The 15,895-nt window shown below is 36.8% G+C and overlaps 1 protein-coding gene across 11 annotated transcripts in view; it reads left to right on the top strand.

The window, feature by feature from the left end:
• The window catches only part of LOC148029991 (MADS-box transcription factor 17-like), a 68,939-nt gene extending 53,559 nt beyond the window's left edge, over positions 1–15,380 (top strand). For 3 of the 11 annotated variants that reach the window (XM_087686267.1, XM_087686269.1, XM_087686264.1), the window contains one exon: positions 8,239–9,326. In XM_087686267.1, coding sequence (XP_087542393.1) covers positions 8,239–8,365 — 127 coding nt within the window. In that variant the 3' untranslated portion in view covers positions 8,366–9,326. The other 8 variants (XM_087686266.1, XM_087686263.1, XM_087686260.1 and 5 more) reach the window with 6 other exon arrangements.
• The last annotated feature ends 515 nt before the right edge of the window (positions 15,381–15,895 follow it).

The following is a 15,895-nucleotide window of genomic DNA, read 5'->3' as shown; positions in this document are numbered from 1 at the left end:
CTTGTTCACAAAGAAGTGATGTTTGGAATCTGCATGGCAGAACAAAACCAAAAAATGCGATCCATATTGTCCGTATATGATATTACTTATTTGAATGCAATCTTTGTGTCCTCCCCGGCACAGTGAATTGCAAGCGTTCTTGTGTAGCTGAAGAAAGAGTCGGGGCCATAAGCTCCGATTTCAAAGACTTAATATGACATACTCATTTCCTCAGACATTTTGTCTTGACACTGCAAAATTGCGACATAATGAATGACCTGTCGAATAACCATAATTGCAACTTGCAGCCTGTTCTTCCTTCGCTTAGCCAAAGTGGCCGGCTCCTCTCTAGTAAAGCTTTAGTGCACATAGGGAAGAAGTGTTCCTCTCCCTTATATTGATCTCCACTAGAATACATGCAATTTCTCCTCTTTTCTCACTAATCTTCTCTTCTCTCACAACTGGCGATTGCACTCCATTTTATCTTGCAGACTTGCCCGTTAGGCAACTTCCTATTGTGGAGATGTTGGGATAATTCTCCTTTGGTTCAACGTCCTTCTACCTTTAGCCTACAAAATTTGATGAGTCCTCTGGCTGGATGATGTCAAATTTTTTTCTTAGGCAAACACTCCACTCCATTACGCTCTTCCAATAGATTTCTCATAAGCTCGACATTTGTCATCACAAGCACTCAACTTCTCTTGAATCTCAATCTAGTCTTTAGATTTGTCTTCAGCTCATGAATCTTGCCTTCTACTATCAACAGTAATTTGAGTTTTGGCCCATGCTCATGGAATTGGTGGATACACTACCATAAGCAACTTGAATTGAAAATCCTTCAATGAGACATTTTCTATTGTTGCATGAGATCCTGGGGAAACCTTAGAATATGCCTTTTACAAGTCCTTCCCACTTAGAACTAGCAAAGCTAAGTTCACACTAACCAGTGTAGTCTCCTAGCATTGCCTTCTAGGTAGAATCACAAACATCAAAGCCAAAATACCATAGACCAAGTTGATAGTGACTCTTTAGAAATGTCCAAAACCTTGTCTCCAAATCTTTGCATTATTGGACACTTCATAATTGATAAAACGACCAGAATTACTAGTCTTGAGTTGTTATTAAACCCCTTTGAGTAGATGTGTTTTTAACATATTCCCTTGAAGCAAGATCTCTAAAGTTGCTAAGAACGAAACCATAGCCTTGACTATTTACTGCAAAGATTTGAGACTCAACAACTCCCTTTGTATGTTCAAGCCATCAAGATTCTACAAACCAAATAAAAATGACCTCCCACAGCAAATAGTAATAAATTTTGAGTCCATATGAGCTCCTTCGCATAGTACCAAAGCACTTTGATGTTTCCAAATCTCTCCATTTACCCCAATATTTTATTTCCCTCATAGCACTTGTATTGCTCTTTTGGTAACAATCTATTTTTGTCCTCCCACTTTTAGTTTCATGCAATATGACCTAGTACAAATATGCTATTTAATTTGTACACCATGCTCAAGCATTCACGATTTGAGAGGAAATGCAACATCGAATCCATGCTATACAATCGAACAAGTGATGTTCCACACAAAAATATGGATGCATTGAAACAATTCTGCCTAGCCTATCTACATGTGCTTGTGCATCATGCAGCATGCAATCACAATTCCTTTATTATATAAGATCCTTAACCTCACCTCTTAACACTCAGTAAGAAAATATTGCACTTCACTGCACCCACGCAAAATCTCACAGTCACTTAAGAAATTACGGTCCTCAAGATGTTGACAAAAAAAACAACCCATCTCACAACTGGCGGCGTCCTTCAGGACCCTCAAACTCATCGAATCACCATTCCCACTCAACCAAAGGTTTCTAACTTAGTGATGAAATTTCCAATTGTCGTGCGTACAAGAAACAATGCATGCTCATTGAAGGTGCTCTCTCAAGTACACATGCAACTAAAATTTATTGGATATAGCTACAACATGCCTCATTCTATGCAAGTGCTCAACAATGGTGCAAAACGTGCATAAACCCAACTCATGGCATGGAAGTATTTGATAAATTTAGGAGATGACCCTCGAGTTCAGTGCAATGTAAAGTGCTCATGGACCCATAATCCCTTGTGATGTGTAAAAGTTTCGACAATAAAACTTACCAGTTCTATGATGTTCGGTAGCTACTAGCAAATTGTAGCTCCGGCCTGTCCAAAAAATACCAAACTCTACCAAGGCTATCAAGTTTTCATATTCTAAAAATCAAATAAAATAACAAAAATAAATCCTAAGCTTGAAAAACATAGGAAATCCAACTATGAATCAACAAAACAAGTAGCCACGCAAACAATTAAGCTAACAAAAATCAAACCTATCTACACTTTCTCTAGGGGTTTTTAGTTTTTGAAAAAACGCTTGACAATGTGATGTACACAATATGCATATATTGAAACCCCTAAGGAGAGGAGGGACCATTTAGCCATTTGTTTTGTATGGGGGAGAATCCACCTTAAAAAATCTCATTTTTTGAAAAAATCACATTTAACTTGTCTTTCCATATGCATTATGAACTTTTTACTTGACGGCAATTAAGGAGGTGTTCTTGTGGGGGGTTTCCCATGCATGCCAGTTGCAAAACATTCTATAAAGTTTAGATTACGTTCTTTGCTCCTGCTACCCCTCTCAAATCCATATATTCTTTTGCTACGAGTTGTAGATATTTTCCATATTTATTAATTAACATGATTTGCCTAACATGATATGTATTCCATTCTTTAGAATCTATGTTGACACTACAATAAGGTCAAACTCAATGGACCTGTCATCTACATATTTACCTATGTTTCATGATTCTTGCTATTTCATCTTTTTTTGTATTCTTTTGTGAAGTGCTATTTATATTTACATCCATGTGTTGCTTCTTAAACCCCTATTCATATTGTGGGATATACTTGTTGGTAGACATGATCGATAGTAAACACATTCTCTTTATATTCTAGTTTTGCAACACCTAGAATTGCAAGCTATGGCATGTTGAGATTTATAGAATAAGCTTCACTCGATTGGCATAAAAAAAGAGTTCAACCAAACTATTGACCCAAACACTAAAACTTTCACACCAATAATGATTTCTAAGCAAGTGAGTCTTAAGCATGTCACTTTCTTGTCATTTTGCATGTGTGTGTACACATACCATTGTTTTTGAGAAACCTATAGTTTCAAATAAAATATAATGACCATGAATATTCATGACCGTAGTTGAAAACCTTTTAGTCATGATCGATGCCATAAGAAGTATACCTTGATAGATCTAGCACATAAGGTGCAATCCTCCCAAAAAGCTAACCATGCTTGGTACTTTTTTGTTGTGGCAGCCCAAGCTATGCACTCCCCTATAATGATAAGGAATTTTTGTGCTAATGGTCTAATTGAATAGTGACTGTAGTAATTGTGCAGCATGTCACTCTATCATGTAGCACACTATCTTCATTGGACTTAAAAAAGTAGAGGGATTCGACCAAAAAGTAGCAACTTTAATCAATTTTTCTTAACATCATGCGTGCGTAAAAGATTTGGTTACTTGGTGAGTTTTAACATTCTTAGGGGAAGCATAGTACCTCATGTGTGAGGCCTATAAAGTGCTTCCATCCTTATAAGCATGGTTTCCTCCTACAATCTCTTTCTGGTGCTTGTACTTCTTATCCATTGTCTCCACAAATGCAAACTTAGATCTACTAGAGACCTCTGTGCCTAATCCTTCTATACTTTCTCTCGATTGTATTGCCAAGGCCTTTTTCTTGTACCACTTAGCAACTTAGAATGCAGTTCTTGAGCATCTTTAATCACACCCAAATTTCCTTTTTAGCCATAGGCTCTAGTTTTGTTGGCTTGGAAATAGAAGTAACACCTACCTCACAAGCATAGTTATGAGATGTTATTGCTTGTTCTCTTGCATCTTTGCATCCTTACATTAGTAACTAGTGGCTGCATAGGAAGTAAAACTTCTTTGTCTCTAACATGACCAAAGAGTGGCAATGCATTTCTCCTATCCATTGGTGGATGTGAATAGTAGTGTGCACAATGAAGCTAATCTTGACAATTCAAAACATGGACTGGGCAAATTTCTATTTGCGTTTTTCAAGCCACTCCTTGCTCCATCATCTACAAGTTAAACTTTTAATAATTTATACCATTGTACTCAAGACTTTAGCAACATGAGAGTCTAGATCACATTTTTAAATTGAGATGATGTCATCTCCATAGATACTTTCTTTTTTAGCTCATGTGTAAGATTGGTGATTGTTGCAAGCCTTCTAGCTAAACCTCTCCTCCCTCTTAAGTTTTCCACAATCTCTCACTTTTAGTTGCAACTACCTGAGTTACCATCACATAAGTGATTGGTTGTTCTTGTCCCTATATATAATCTTGAGATATAGTAGCATGGGATCTTGTGGCTTTAATTGTCCTTGTTTTAAAGTATATCTACTGAATCTTGGCTTTACTTTAGGCTACTTGAATTGTTGTAGCATATAAGGTTGGTTCTACTTGGTCCACCTTAAATATTTTCTTGGGATATAATGATGCCATATGCATAGAAGTCCTGAAAAGGTTTTGTCAGAGTTGACATAAGTGATAATGCAACTCAACTTGTCAAAATTAACATACTACCTTAAAGCCATCTAAGGGCTATCTCACTATAAATATATGCATCATTTATGTCTAGCCAAACACTCCTTTTGCTCTTGCTTTCCTATTAAAAAAAATAGCCTATGCACTGGGTTTTATCATGATTCTTGCATACAGCTTCAATAAATCCCTCAATAACTATGCACTAGGTTCATCATGATCCTTGCATCAACCTTCAATAAATCTCTCAATTGTGGCCTTGTTCTATTGAGTGTAAAGCAAATTAGAGTATATTTGGCTCATGTATAGATTTTGGAAGAACTATAGTTACTTGACCAAAGTTACATCATTTGCTAGGGATACTAACACCAACTTGATGAGGATAATTCATTGTTCTTAATATTGTTAAATGTGTTCCAAAACCAAAACTACTGAGCAGAATGCTAAACATATAATGCTAAGAGCCAAATGTTTAAGAATAAATGTTAAAGCAATGTTTAAAACTAGCAATATAGGCTTTAGTGCCTTTTAGCCTTAGCTTTAACAAAGAGACCATTTTCTTTTTGAAGACTAGTAGATTAATGCATGATCCCAGAGTTTATATTGTGGCCTTGTTCTTTGTGGCTTTTTTTTTCCAGATTGGACTCTCACTTGACCACCCACAAAGGGGGGGGGGGGGTCACCCTCTCACTCTTCCCCAATTTGGGTCTCTACCACAATACAAGAACCACCAGTTCCAACACTATGTTCTCCATTTTCTCCCAGTAATTTTTTTTTCAAATCAATCAATTAGAAGCATGTAGCCTATTATTTTGAATTATCAACATTGGGAAAACACATGGCCTTGTTATGGGTTTATTCACCCTTTTTTCATGCCTATAAAGACATGTAAGCCTTGCAAAATCTACATGTTACCTACTACAATTGAGATCCTTGCCACAATGCATAGGGTCTCTTAACTCCTAAACTAGATGCACAAAACTCACACCTTTCTTCTAGTGCTTATTATCTTTAAGATCTCTAATATTCTTTGTTTCTTGTTGGAATAAGTGCAAATATTCTTTGCCATTCGAGCCAAATGCACCTATATAGGGAGTAGAAGTAAATCCAACATAACTTTTTGTACACCCTACATGTGATTCCCTAGATTCAATGGTGAATCCACTCATGTGAAATGACACAAGGATGTAGTCCTAAGGTATGTCTATGTTTTGTCTTTCTTCTTTTGACTAATATAAGAGCATACCTTCTTCTCACATTTTGTGTATCCTCTCTCTATCACCATGTTGAGTGGGTAAGCGAGTATGAGTGAGTGAGTTAAGGGTAGGTACATCACACTCACTATAATCCAAAGTGGAGGTATGGCTTCCACATAACATACCATCCAAAGCCAAGGCACACCTTCCCCCTCTTCAAAATTATAATGGGAGATACGTCCAATAACATAAATGAGAAGAAGAGACATGGTCATCTTGAATGGAGACCAATGGATGGGCGTTGTCAAAGGGGTTTTTGTTGAAAGGTCGTATCCACCAGGGATCAGAGATAGAAGGAAGTAGAGATAGGAGATGGAAGAGAAGAAAAAGAACATACAAGAGGTAAACATGACAAAGACAAAGCACAATGAATCGAATCAATATGTATTGACAAAACCTGAAATCCCTTGTGTGGCACTACTCAAAAGCAATCTCCAAGCATTAGATCTCCTCGAGCTCCCTCATAGACCTAAAACGTGGATCAAACAATAGCTTCCTCTTTGCTGCTCGAAACCCAAATCTGATGGCTCCGTTAGCTTCGAAAGGGGGGTAGCTTTGAAAGGGGGGTAAAACCTCAGGACACTTGATCCAGAATCTCCTAGTTCACTCCTTTTTCTTCCAGTTTAAAGTGATATTTTCAGCATGTCAATTGCGATCGCGACACACGTGATTTCGCCCTTTTTAAAAAAAATGGAAAATCCAAAACTAGCTGAAAAAACAATTTACTTTTTTGCATGCCACTCTAATCTGGATGTTTTTTTAGCTTTTTAGGATATTTACAATAAATAATATTAAAAATAATCTAAAATTGTCCAAAAATCTAGTATTTTTGGACCATCCATGCCATAGACACTAGCACTGATGACTTAGATCACATTGACTATCTGCATCAATAAGAAAGTTGGATGATGATGCACTCCAGAGTTTTTCACACTGTGTTCACGTAGTGGCATGACAATGCAAGACAATGAAAGCTAAGAAAATGGATGGAGAAGACAATGGAAGCTAAGAAAATGGTTAGTAGATTCAAGATGACATAGCTTACTAAGTATAAGGAAGAGAGATAGGTGGATTTTGAATAAGTGGATGACTGAAGTAAATAAATACCTGAAGATGCTCAAGTAGCAAATGAGATGAATGGAGAACTGGTATCATCCATCTACCTCAAGGAGGATGTTGCATGTTGGTACATGTTAGAGCAAGAATAAGGTTGATTCCTCTTCTTTTAGAACAAACAATAGAAAAAGTTGAATGACTATTTCATTTCAAATAATATAGAAGTCCAAAGTCAAGGATGAGTGGAGGAAAGTTAAGTAGGCACAATGCAAGATGGAGTATGTCCACAAGTACTTCCAAAAACTGATGTTACAACTCCCAAATGTAGATACACACACCAAACTATATGGATTCCTATTCAACATGCAAGAATTTGCAAGCAGAGATAGAGGGAGAGACAAAAACATGAGAGCCTAGTGGAAGCCATGAGAGTGGCCAAAAGGCTAGTACACTTGTAGGGGAGGAGATTAGTCCAACGGAGCCAAGCACGATATAATGCCATCTCATGGACCCTAAAGCTAGCCCCTCCAAGAGGACAACTGGAAAGAATCTGGAAGTTGAATATTTGGAGGGACCCCAACCACATCACAAATTGTCATGGTGCCAAGGGTAGCATTTGGAAGGTGGGGGCGTAACCATTATAAGCCAACCTCGAGTGTAGCCAATGGGTTGGCATGCACAAACACATTATGGTGGAGACCTTAAGCCTCATGCATCTAAGCGAGATGTTTGAAATGTGAAGGACCATAGCATGAAAGACACAATATCAAGTGGGTCAAGAGTGGTAGGTATGAGTGCTTATAGAGAAGATAAGCCACAACCCGCACACATTCAAGAGATTTCGAATGGGAGTGAATAAAATTGGGAGTATCCAAGGGTTGGTATAGTGAGATGACTGCACACCCCTAATATATGACAGCTCGGGCGGCAATAGTGCATAGCTTATACTTGAATGGAAGGTGAGTGAGCAACAACAAGCCGGCATTTACCAAAACTCTGTAATCCTACAGATATCTGAATGTTGTCTGTTGCTTCAAGAACTCCGGTATGACAAACTGGTATAATGAGGTATTCGACTGTCTTAAATTAGTTTAGGACACATGGTCAAATCTTTGGATTTGTCATAACTTGAACACTATAACTCCAAATTGAGCACTCTATAGCTCAATAGATTCCATTTTTCAAGCGCTTTCCAATGATAGGTCACAACATATGGTTTTGAGAAACATATAGGCATGTTATCCGGGTGCCACCTTTTTAGTATTAAAAAAATGGGAATTGGGAGATTCCCAAACTCACTAATATTGTGTTTTGGCGGTTCCGAACAGCATCCACAAAGGCCTGATGAAACAGAAAGGTGAGGATTCCCACCCACACATCAGATGCATTCAGGCTAGGGCTTTCTACCTGAGAATTACATTTCTCAGATTGTATGCCGAGTTGGACGAAGGATAATGGGCTGCGGTAGCCAAGCATGAGTTGAAGTTGTGATAAATCTGCAAGTAACATATTATAAAGGCAATCTCGGGTCAGTTTCCCAGGGGCTTTAGCCTCCTGCTTCACATGCTTGAACGCCATGACTACATCTTCAATCTTGATACTGACGGTCTGTTTGATATCGCACGGATCGACTCGACTTTGATTGCTCATCATGACCAGTGAAGGATGCTGAGGCCAGATCAGACTACCGGGCTTTCTTTTCCTGATCTCCTGCTCAGGGATGGAGGCCAAGGTCTGATTTGTGAGGAGGAGCATCTGTGCTTGTACTTCGCACCCCTTGTTACTTTGTCCATCAAAAATTTGGATAAACAGGTTTGCTCATCAAGCCTCGCGGTTCTGTGATGGTGGCTGCAGCCCTCTCTCGGTTAATGCAATCTGATCAAGGTGTCAGTAGAATCTGGTTGCACGGATTAATAAGCTCATGGCTTCAGGAATATCTGAAACGTCTTTGATTCGGAAGTTCAGGTTTTGGAGCTTTGCAAATCGACACGTTTCTGCATATTGAGGGGAAGGGAAAGTGTCTGCTGACATAGAGCAACCAGAGACACATGCTAGAGCATCGGCTACACTAGTTAGAGATTGATGTGTCCCAGTGTACTGGGACAGAATGTGACATCAAACAGGATAATATCTGCTCTACGGTCTACCTCTAAAATGAGCCATCTGCTCGGGAGACATGTGTGAAAATCTCCTTGAGCTCCGTGTTTGTATATTGTCAGCTCATGATGTCTCTGTAGTCAAGTGTGATGACCTATACAAATAAAGAAATGTCAGGTAATCCAATGTGTGGGTGAAAGAGCAATACAATAAATAGCCTTGCACAAAATATAAAAATATATAATGAAGTACTAATATAAGTGAGGTACCAATGATTATGACAATATACTTTTGTAAACAAAATCTCATCTATGACTTGACTTAATGACTTCATCTTGGCATCTGTGTAGAGGTCTCCACAAAAAGAGGAGTCTACTTCATTCTTAAAAAGAATTCTTATTCTCAACCTTTGTACTAAAAATCCTAGCATGTCTCCCCTACCTATTGCAAACCCTCCTTTTTCACTTCTTGCGAGCCTTTCTCCTCTACTTGTAGTAGACTCTTCTCCACAATGGGGAGATTTGTTGAAGCTACTCAAGCCTAGTGGCGGGCTAAATAGAGTGCTTATTATTTCAAACACTTCTCCCATTTTAACAATGTCTATCTCTTACATAGTTGTACTACATCTCTTGCTCTCATGGATATCTCCATCCTTCTCTCAAACTTCATGAAAGCAAACAAGTAGACAAGGGCATACACCTCCTCAATGCTATGACACAAAAGCTCACACAAGTGACTCCATGATTCATGCGGTGGTTAATCCACCTCCACTACTTCATAGCTCTCGATGTGATCTACAAGTGCTCGATTCACAAGGGAAAATTCAAAGAGGTAGAAAAGCAACCCCACCCCTCCTCCAATAATCTACCTCTCACCCAAGGAGAAGGAAAAGAAGAGAAAAGCATGAAGCAAGAGAGAAGCTTCGCTTTCCAAGTCCCTCACTCTTCCACTCTTACTCTTCCTTCCTATCAAGAAAAAGAACGTGTACGTGATCCTACTCCTCCATCTCAATCTTCTCCTTTCTCCTTTGTGCTCTCATTATCCTCTCTCTCTCTATGCCCCCACCCACTTTTCTTCCATCTCTACCTCTTTCTCTCACTCAATATGACAAAATGGTCGTGCTGAAATGGTTGTGATTGTTTTGGTCTTTTCATTTGCACTACCTAGCATCACTATTAGTGAGGTTGTTAGCATTGCTATTAGCATCACCATTTGTGTTCCTACTGTCATCACTATATGACGATAATAATAGTAACCATTTTTCAAATAATAGCATCATTAGTGACACTTTTTAAATTATAGAATCATTAGCCATGCTAATAGCAATGCCATGCAAACTATCACTAACTCATTATCTATGTGCTTCCTTGTAATGGGAGTTGTAACAATTTTATTTTGAATAAACTATGGGGAGCAATTTTCAAAACTGGGAGATAATAGTATAATAAAATATCTTATGTTCAAGCAATGAATTTTTGCTAATATTTGTGATGATCTCGAAAGTAATGGAGCATGTACTAGTCATGGTCTAGTTTGCAACATGTGGATACATGCATCTCTTATCTCTCACTAGTCTTCTAACACACACCCATGGTCTTCTTTTCCAACCTAAATGGGCTTGGATATTATTGTTAAATATGATACATGAGTGCATGCTGAGTTATCCATCCAAGCATAGGGTAAGCAAACCAATAAAAACAAAGTACAAAGACGTATGTACAAATCAATTGAGTATAAACAATTTTTATGCGAACAATCAATCTTGTGGGATATAATGTTAGACCATATGAGAGGCTAGGGGAAAGGTATCAGAATCCCATGTCTACAAGAAATCCTATCTTATCCTTCCTTCCATTAAGAGTATGTGTGATTTTTATTCAAATGCTAGAAAACATCTTAAAGGTTGATAGCATAGCTAGAACTCAAAATTCAAATATACTAAGCTATGATCCTAGCAATGAAGTCTTTCTTTGATAGTTTCCTTGAGTCCACATGTGAGATTGGATACTAGATTGTTTATTGGAAATTTTCAAGGCTCTCTTTAGTAGGGAAAATTGTGGTTTCCAACCAAGTTCTAACCAGCTTCTTCTTGAGACCATGTGGTGTACCACTTCATGTTGGGCATTTTGTAGTTCATCATTGAAGTCAAATCAAGAGAAGAATTGGGAATCATAAGTTCAAATAAACAAATAAATACATTGTACTAAGGTCATTGTCAAGGATTTTCTTCTAAGTGACAATCCTTAAAGAAAATTTTGCTATATGGAGCCTATAGTCTACTACACCTACATAGAGCATCATTGAACGTTGCATCCTATAGTTCACTTGAATTTGGGGATAAGATTTAATGTTAGATTTGTAGCTACCATCATCAAAGGAGGCTAGATATTTTTTTGCATCTACCCTTCATCATTTACTCAAGTGCCAATTAAAGAGAAGAGAAGGCAATCTCTTCTCTTCAACGACTACATAAGTTCAGATTGTCACCATTGTCTTGGACAAATGACTTAGCTTTCTTAGGGGAGACTCTCCATGAAGGTTTCTTTCTCAATGGTATATAAATTTTCTTTCAAGAGTTAATGCAAGAGATCTAGATTTAAAAATTATGGGGTCTTAGAGGCAACAAAGTTATGGTAGCAGAGACAAAATTGGAAGGAATTTCCATTGATTCTTTTTTCTATAGGGGGTATTCTTCCTAGGGTCATTGGGATTAACAAAGACATGATATTTCCTTTCAAGATGGAAGAGTACACCCATCTTCAAAGAGAGGACTTGGATTAGTTAGAGTTTACATGTTGCTCTAGAAGATTGAGAAGTGGATTAGTGGTACACTCTAAGAGATTGTATATTGATCTAGACCTAGTCACTTTCTTGATTGATTTAAGGAGACAATGGGATAATGAAAGGAGGCCTCTTCAAAGACAATGTGCTAGGTGCAGTATCCATGGTATTATTCGAGTGCTCCAAAGTGGAGGAACCCCTTAGAATCAGCTCTCACAACATAGTAAAGACCATAGTTGCAACCTTGTTGATAGTAGCTTTGAGCATAATTAGTAGTTCATTATGTAGATATGACAATTATTAGGGACCAATCTTTCCTCATTGTTGCTAATCAAACCAATCTTATTGCTTTTTCTAGTAAGAACGCGATCAAGAAGAAATGATTTTATTTGAGTTTGAGTTTGACATTCTTACTTCTGCCAAATGTTTTGATTAATTTTTTTTTCATGATTTTAGGATCTTGAAAATAATTATAGGCTAAAAGAAAAGTTATGACACGGCTTGTATCAAGGAAACTTCATTCAAACCCTAAGAGCTATGACAATTCCAGAGACTACCAAATTAGATTGCTAAAATATCTATAAGAGTAGACAAAAACAACAAAATATTGAGGGAGAAATGCACCTTTATTAAAGTGTGCCCTTTTGTTGACCCTTCTTATTTCTAGTCTAAAACTAAACACAAGCCTTGCATGTGCCCATACATGAGTGGCACTTGTGGTCACATGGCCAAATGCATCCAACCTTAATCCATATGATGTACTACTAATTATGGACATGCACTTACCATTTTCTCATATGCACTACCACCACACAGTCCTATTTACTATGCATGGTCATGTGCCATCCTTTATCTTATATTATAGATTGTGTGATAGTATAATTTTGCCAAACAAAAACTAAAGCTTTACTTTACTTATGAAGGGGAAATTGATGTTATGTCTTCTTTACTTTTCTTTTTGTTCCCTTTCCCCTATGGTTGAAAGGAGAGGGAAATATAAGTACCTTTACAAAGTCCATTACATGCAAGATTTTTATAGTAAAACTATGAGTGATGGAAATATCTTTACAATTAAATAACTCTAACATAATCAACTATGGATATTTGATCCCACAAAAGTACTACTAAAGGCATATCCACCTTCAAATTTTTGTTGGTCAAAGTATCCTTATGTTACTCCAAGTTACATTTTGTTGTTTGTGTGATTTAGGTTCAACGAAATCGATTCATTCCTTTGTGGATTGTATGTATTTGTGTCAATTTGGAAAAGTGGTTCCAATGGACTTATGGGTAAAGGATCAAGACATGAATGATTCTCACTTTGATCTAAGGAGGGCTTGCCATCATTAAGGTTCCTCTTTGGCTTTATTACATCAACACATGTTCTATCAATACATTAGTTCATGGAACAATTAGTTGGGACTAAGTTAAACATGATACTAGGGGTAGCCCATAGCCCTTAACTATAACATATACCTCTAGAATTTATAGATTGCCACATGATAAAGCATGTTTGGTGCACCATCATTACACAAGGAATCAAAATTATTATGATGAATGGCATAAAAGGTCCAAAATGAGAGAGAGAGAGAGAGAGAGAGAGAGCGAGAGAGAGAGAGAGAGAGAGAGAGAGAGAGAGAGAGAGAGAGAGAGAGAGAGAGAGAGAGAGAGAGAGAGAGAGAGAGAGAGAGAGAGAGAGAGAGAGAGAGCAACATTCAACTTTGTACGCCTAGTGGTGGTGATGCCAGGGATGTTTGATGCATTGTCAAACTAGCCATGAAGAGCAAGAATTTCCTTTTAGTATTAAAGATGAAATGACTTCTTTACTAAACATTAAATCAAAGATTTTAGGGGAAGCCACATGGCACACCCTATATGTTTGCAATATGGCCATAGAATGCTAGTGGATACCAAAAACATTTTAATATTAGAAATTTTATCTTAATTTTTACCATAAAATAAAGGTCCATGAGTTGCAAATTTTTTATGATAAATGACATGGTACTACTATTCTTTATAAAATAATTCTAAATGAGAAATCTCCCCATGGTTTTGAGGTCTACATGTACCCATGATATAGGTGCATTTAAAAAATTATATTTAGATGGCTATATATTTAATTTCTTGACAAAATGAAGTCTTATTTTGCACATTATAAATCCCTTTATAAAATAAAGGTCAGTGCATTGCAAAACTTTCATTATAGACCATTATGGTACTATTCTCTATTAAATAATTCAGGATTGGAAATTTTCAAATACTCTCAAGGTTTGTATGTACTAATCATGTAGAAGATCTATTTTATGAATATATTTAGAACTCCCAATCAAGTCCTTATCTATGACCTAATTTGTAGTATTGGAGGCATGACATTTCTCAACTAAAAGTTGAAGCAGCATTACTCGAAAAAAGGATGAGGTTAAAGTTGGTTGTTGCAACACTTACACACTCTAATTCAATATGAAAAATAACTCCATAATGATAGATATATGTAATGAATTATTAAAAACATTGCCTATATTGAGTGTTTTGTTGTGGGGATATGCATAATCTTTGTACTTTTCTAAACCTCATACAGAAATATGCTTGGAGAAAACTTGGGATGCATGCAAATCAAGGATTTGCAAACACTAGAAGGTCAACTTGCAACTAGCCTTAGTCAAATCAAGTTGAGGAAGGTGAGTGAAAGTTGTTTCTATGACCATTTCTTTTTTTATGCAAGCTAACATTCCTAATATCTAGATGTTAATTTTGCGTTCTTGATGCAAGACACAAATGCTCATGGAACATGCTCATCGATTCTATGAGAGGGTGGGTTTTGATATTCTCTTATTTGTTACTTAGTTAGAGAGTAAAACTATTTTCATGATGAGGTACGATTATGCTTACTTGGAGCGTCTTTATTTCTTAGTAGAATTAGAGAGCAATAAGAAAAAAAGAATGTTGATAAGTATCTTGAATCATTATTTGCACCCTTTTCCTCATGCAGGAGCAAGTTCTTTCTCAAGAAAATGAGCGCTTGCATTGCATAGTAAGATAATGGGTAGACTTTGTGCGAATTCCATCCATCATTATCTATTTCCATGATGTTTTACTATGAGTTTTAATTTTTGATAGCTTGCGAATTTGTGTATGCAATCGGTCAACATCACAATGTGAAGCAATTTAGATATGCAAGATTCCTCAAGCCCTAACAAGGCTGCATTAAGGAAAACTTCTACCTGTTTGGCACAAAACGAATCAACTAGAATTATACTTGAAACAAATATTTGTTTGGCTCACTTCATAATAGTTTAATGATCATTAACTATGTATCTAGAAACTCATTCTAGATTCTCACAATAGGATTAGTATGAGAGTTTGACTCTGCATTTTTAGAATATGATTAGCATGAGAGTTTCATACTTACGTAAGATAATAGATTGTTAATTTTAAAAGATATTTTGTAGGCATTTCCCACTATCAATACATTGCTATTACTTTATTTGCATTGGCACAAACTTGAGTTTCCATTGTACAAGATATGAGCAATCCTTGCATACTCTTGTATTGTAAGATTCATGAATAACATTTTGTTACAAGATAATTCAAGTTAGTGTTGCAAGTTTTCTTCACTCACAACCATTGATAGCATTGCAACTTTGCTTTAATTTCAACATTTCCTTCTCTTATATTGGTTTAGAGCTAGATCAAAATTCTTATTTAGTTTATATGATTAGTACAAATGAGTTCACAATGTCAGTAAATGAAAAATATTCAAGATAATGTAATTGAAGACTTTTAACATACAAGATCAACATTAAAAAAAGCATGTTGCATTGTCATTACTTCATATAATTCTAAAATGACTGGCTTACAAATATCTCATATAGCACATTTTGTTTGGTCATTAGGAAATATACAAAATATTGGTAAGACACTTGTCTTAGAACTAAAATAAAGTAGTGAATAAAAGTTCAAAGTGAGTAAATATAGTCTAGACCTCACTCACATATGAGAGAGAGAGAGAGAGAGAGAGAGAGAGAGAGAGAGAGAGAGAGAGAGAGAGAGAGAGAGAGAGAGAGAGAGAGAGAGAGAGAGAGAGAGAGAGAGAGAGAGAGAGAGAGA

This window comes from Lygodium microphyllum, chromosome 10, assembly GCF_053477565.2.
Source record: "Lygodium microphyllum isolate KBCC chromosome 10, Lygodium_microphyllum_v1.1.10, whole genome shotgun sequence".
NCBI lineage: Eukaryota > Viridiplantae > Streptophyta > Polypodiopsida > Schizaeales > Lygodiaceae > Lygodium > Lygodium microphyllum.
Note: the sequence above shows the minus strand (reverse complement) of the source record. Positions and strands in the feature narration are given on the sequence as shown.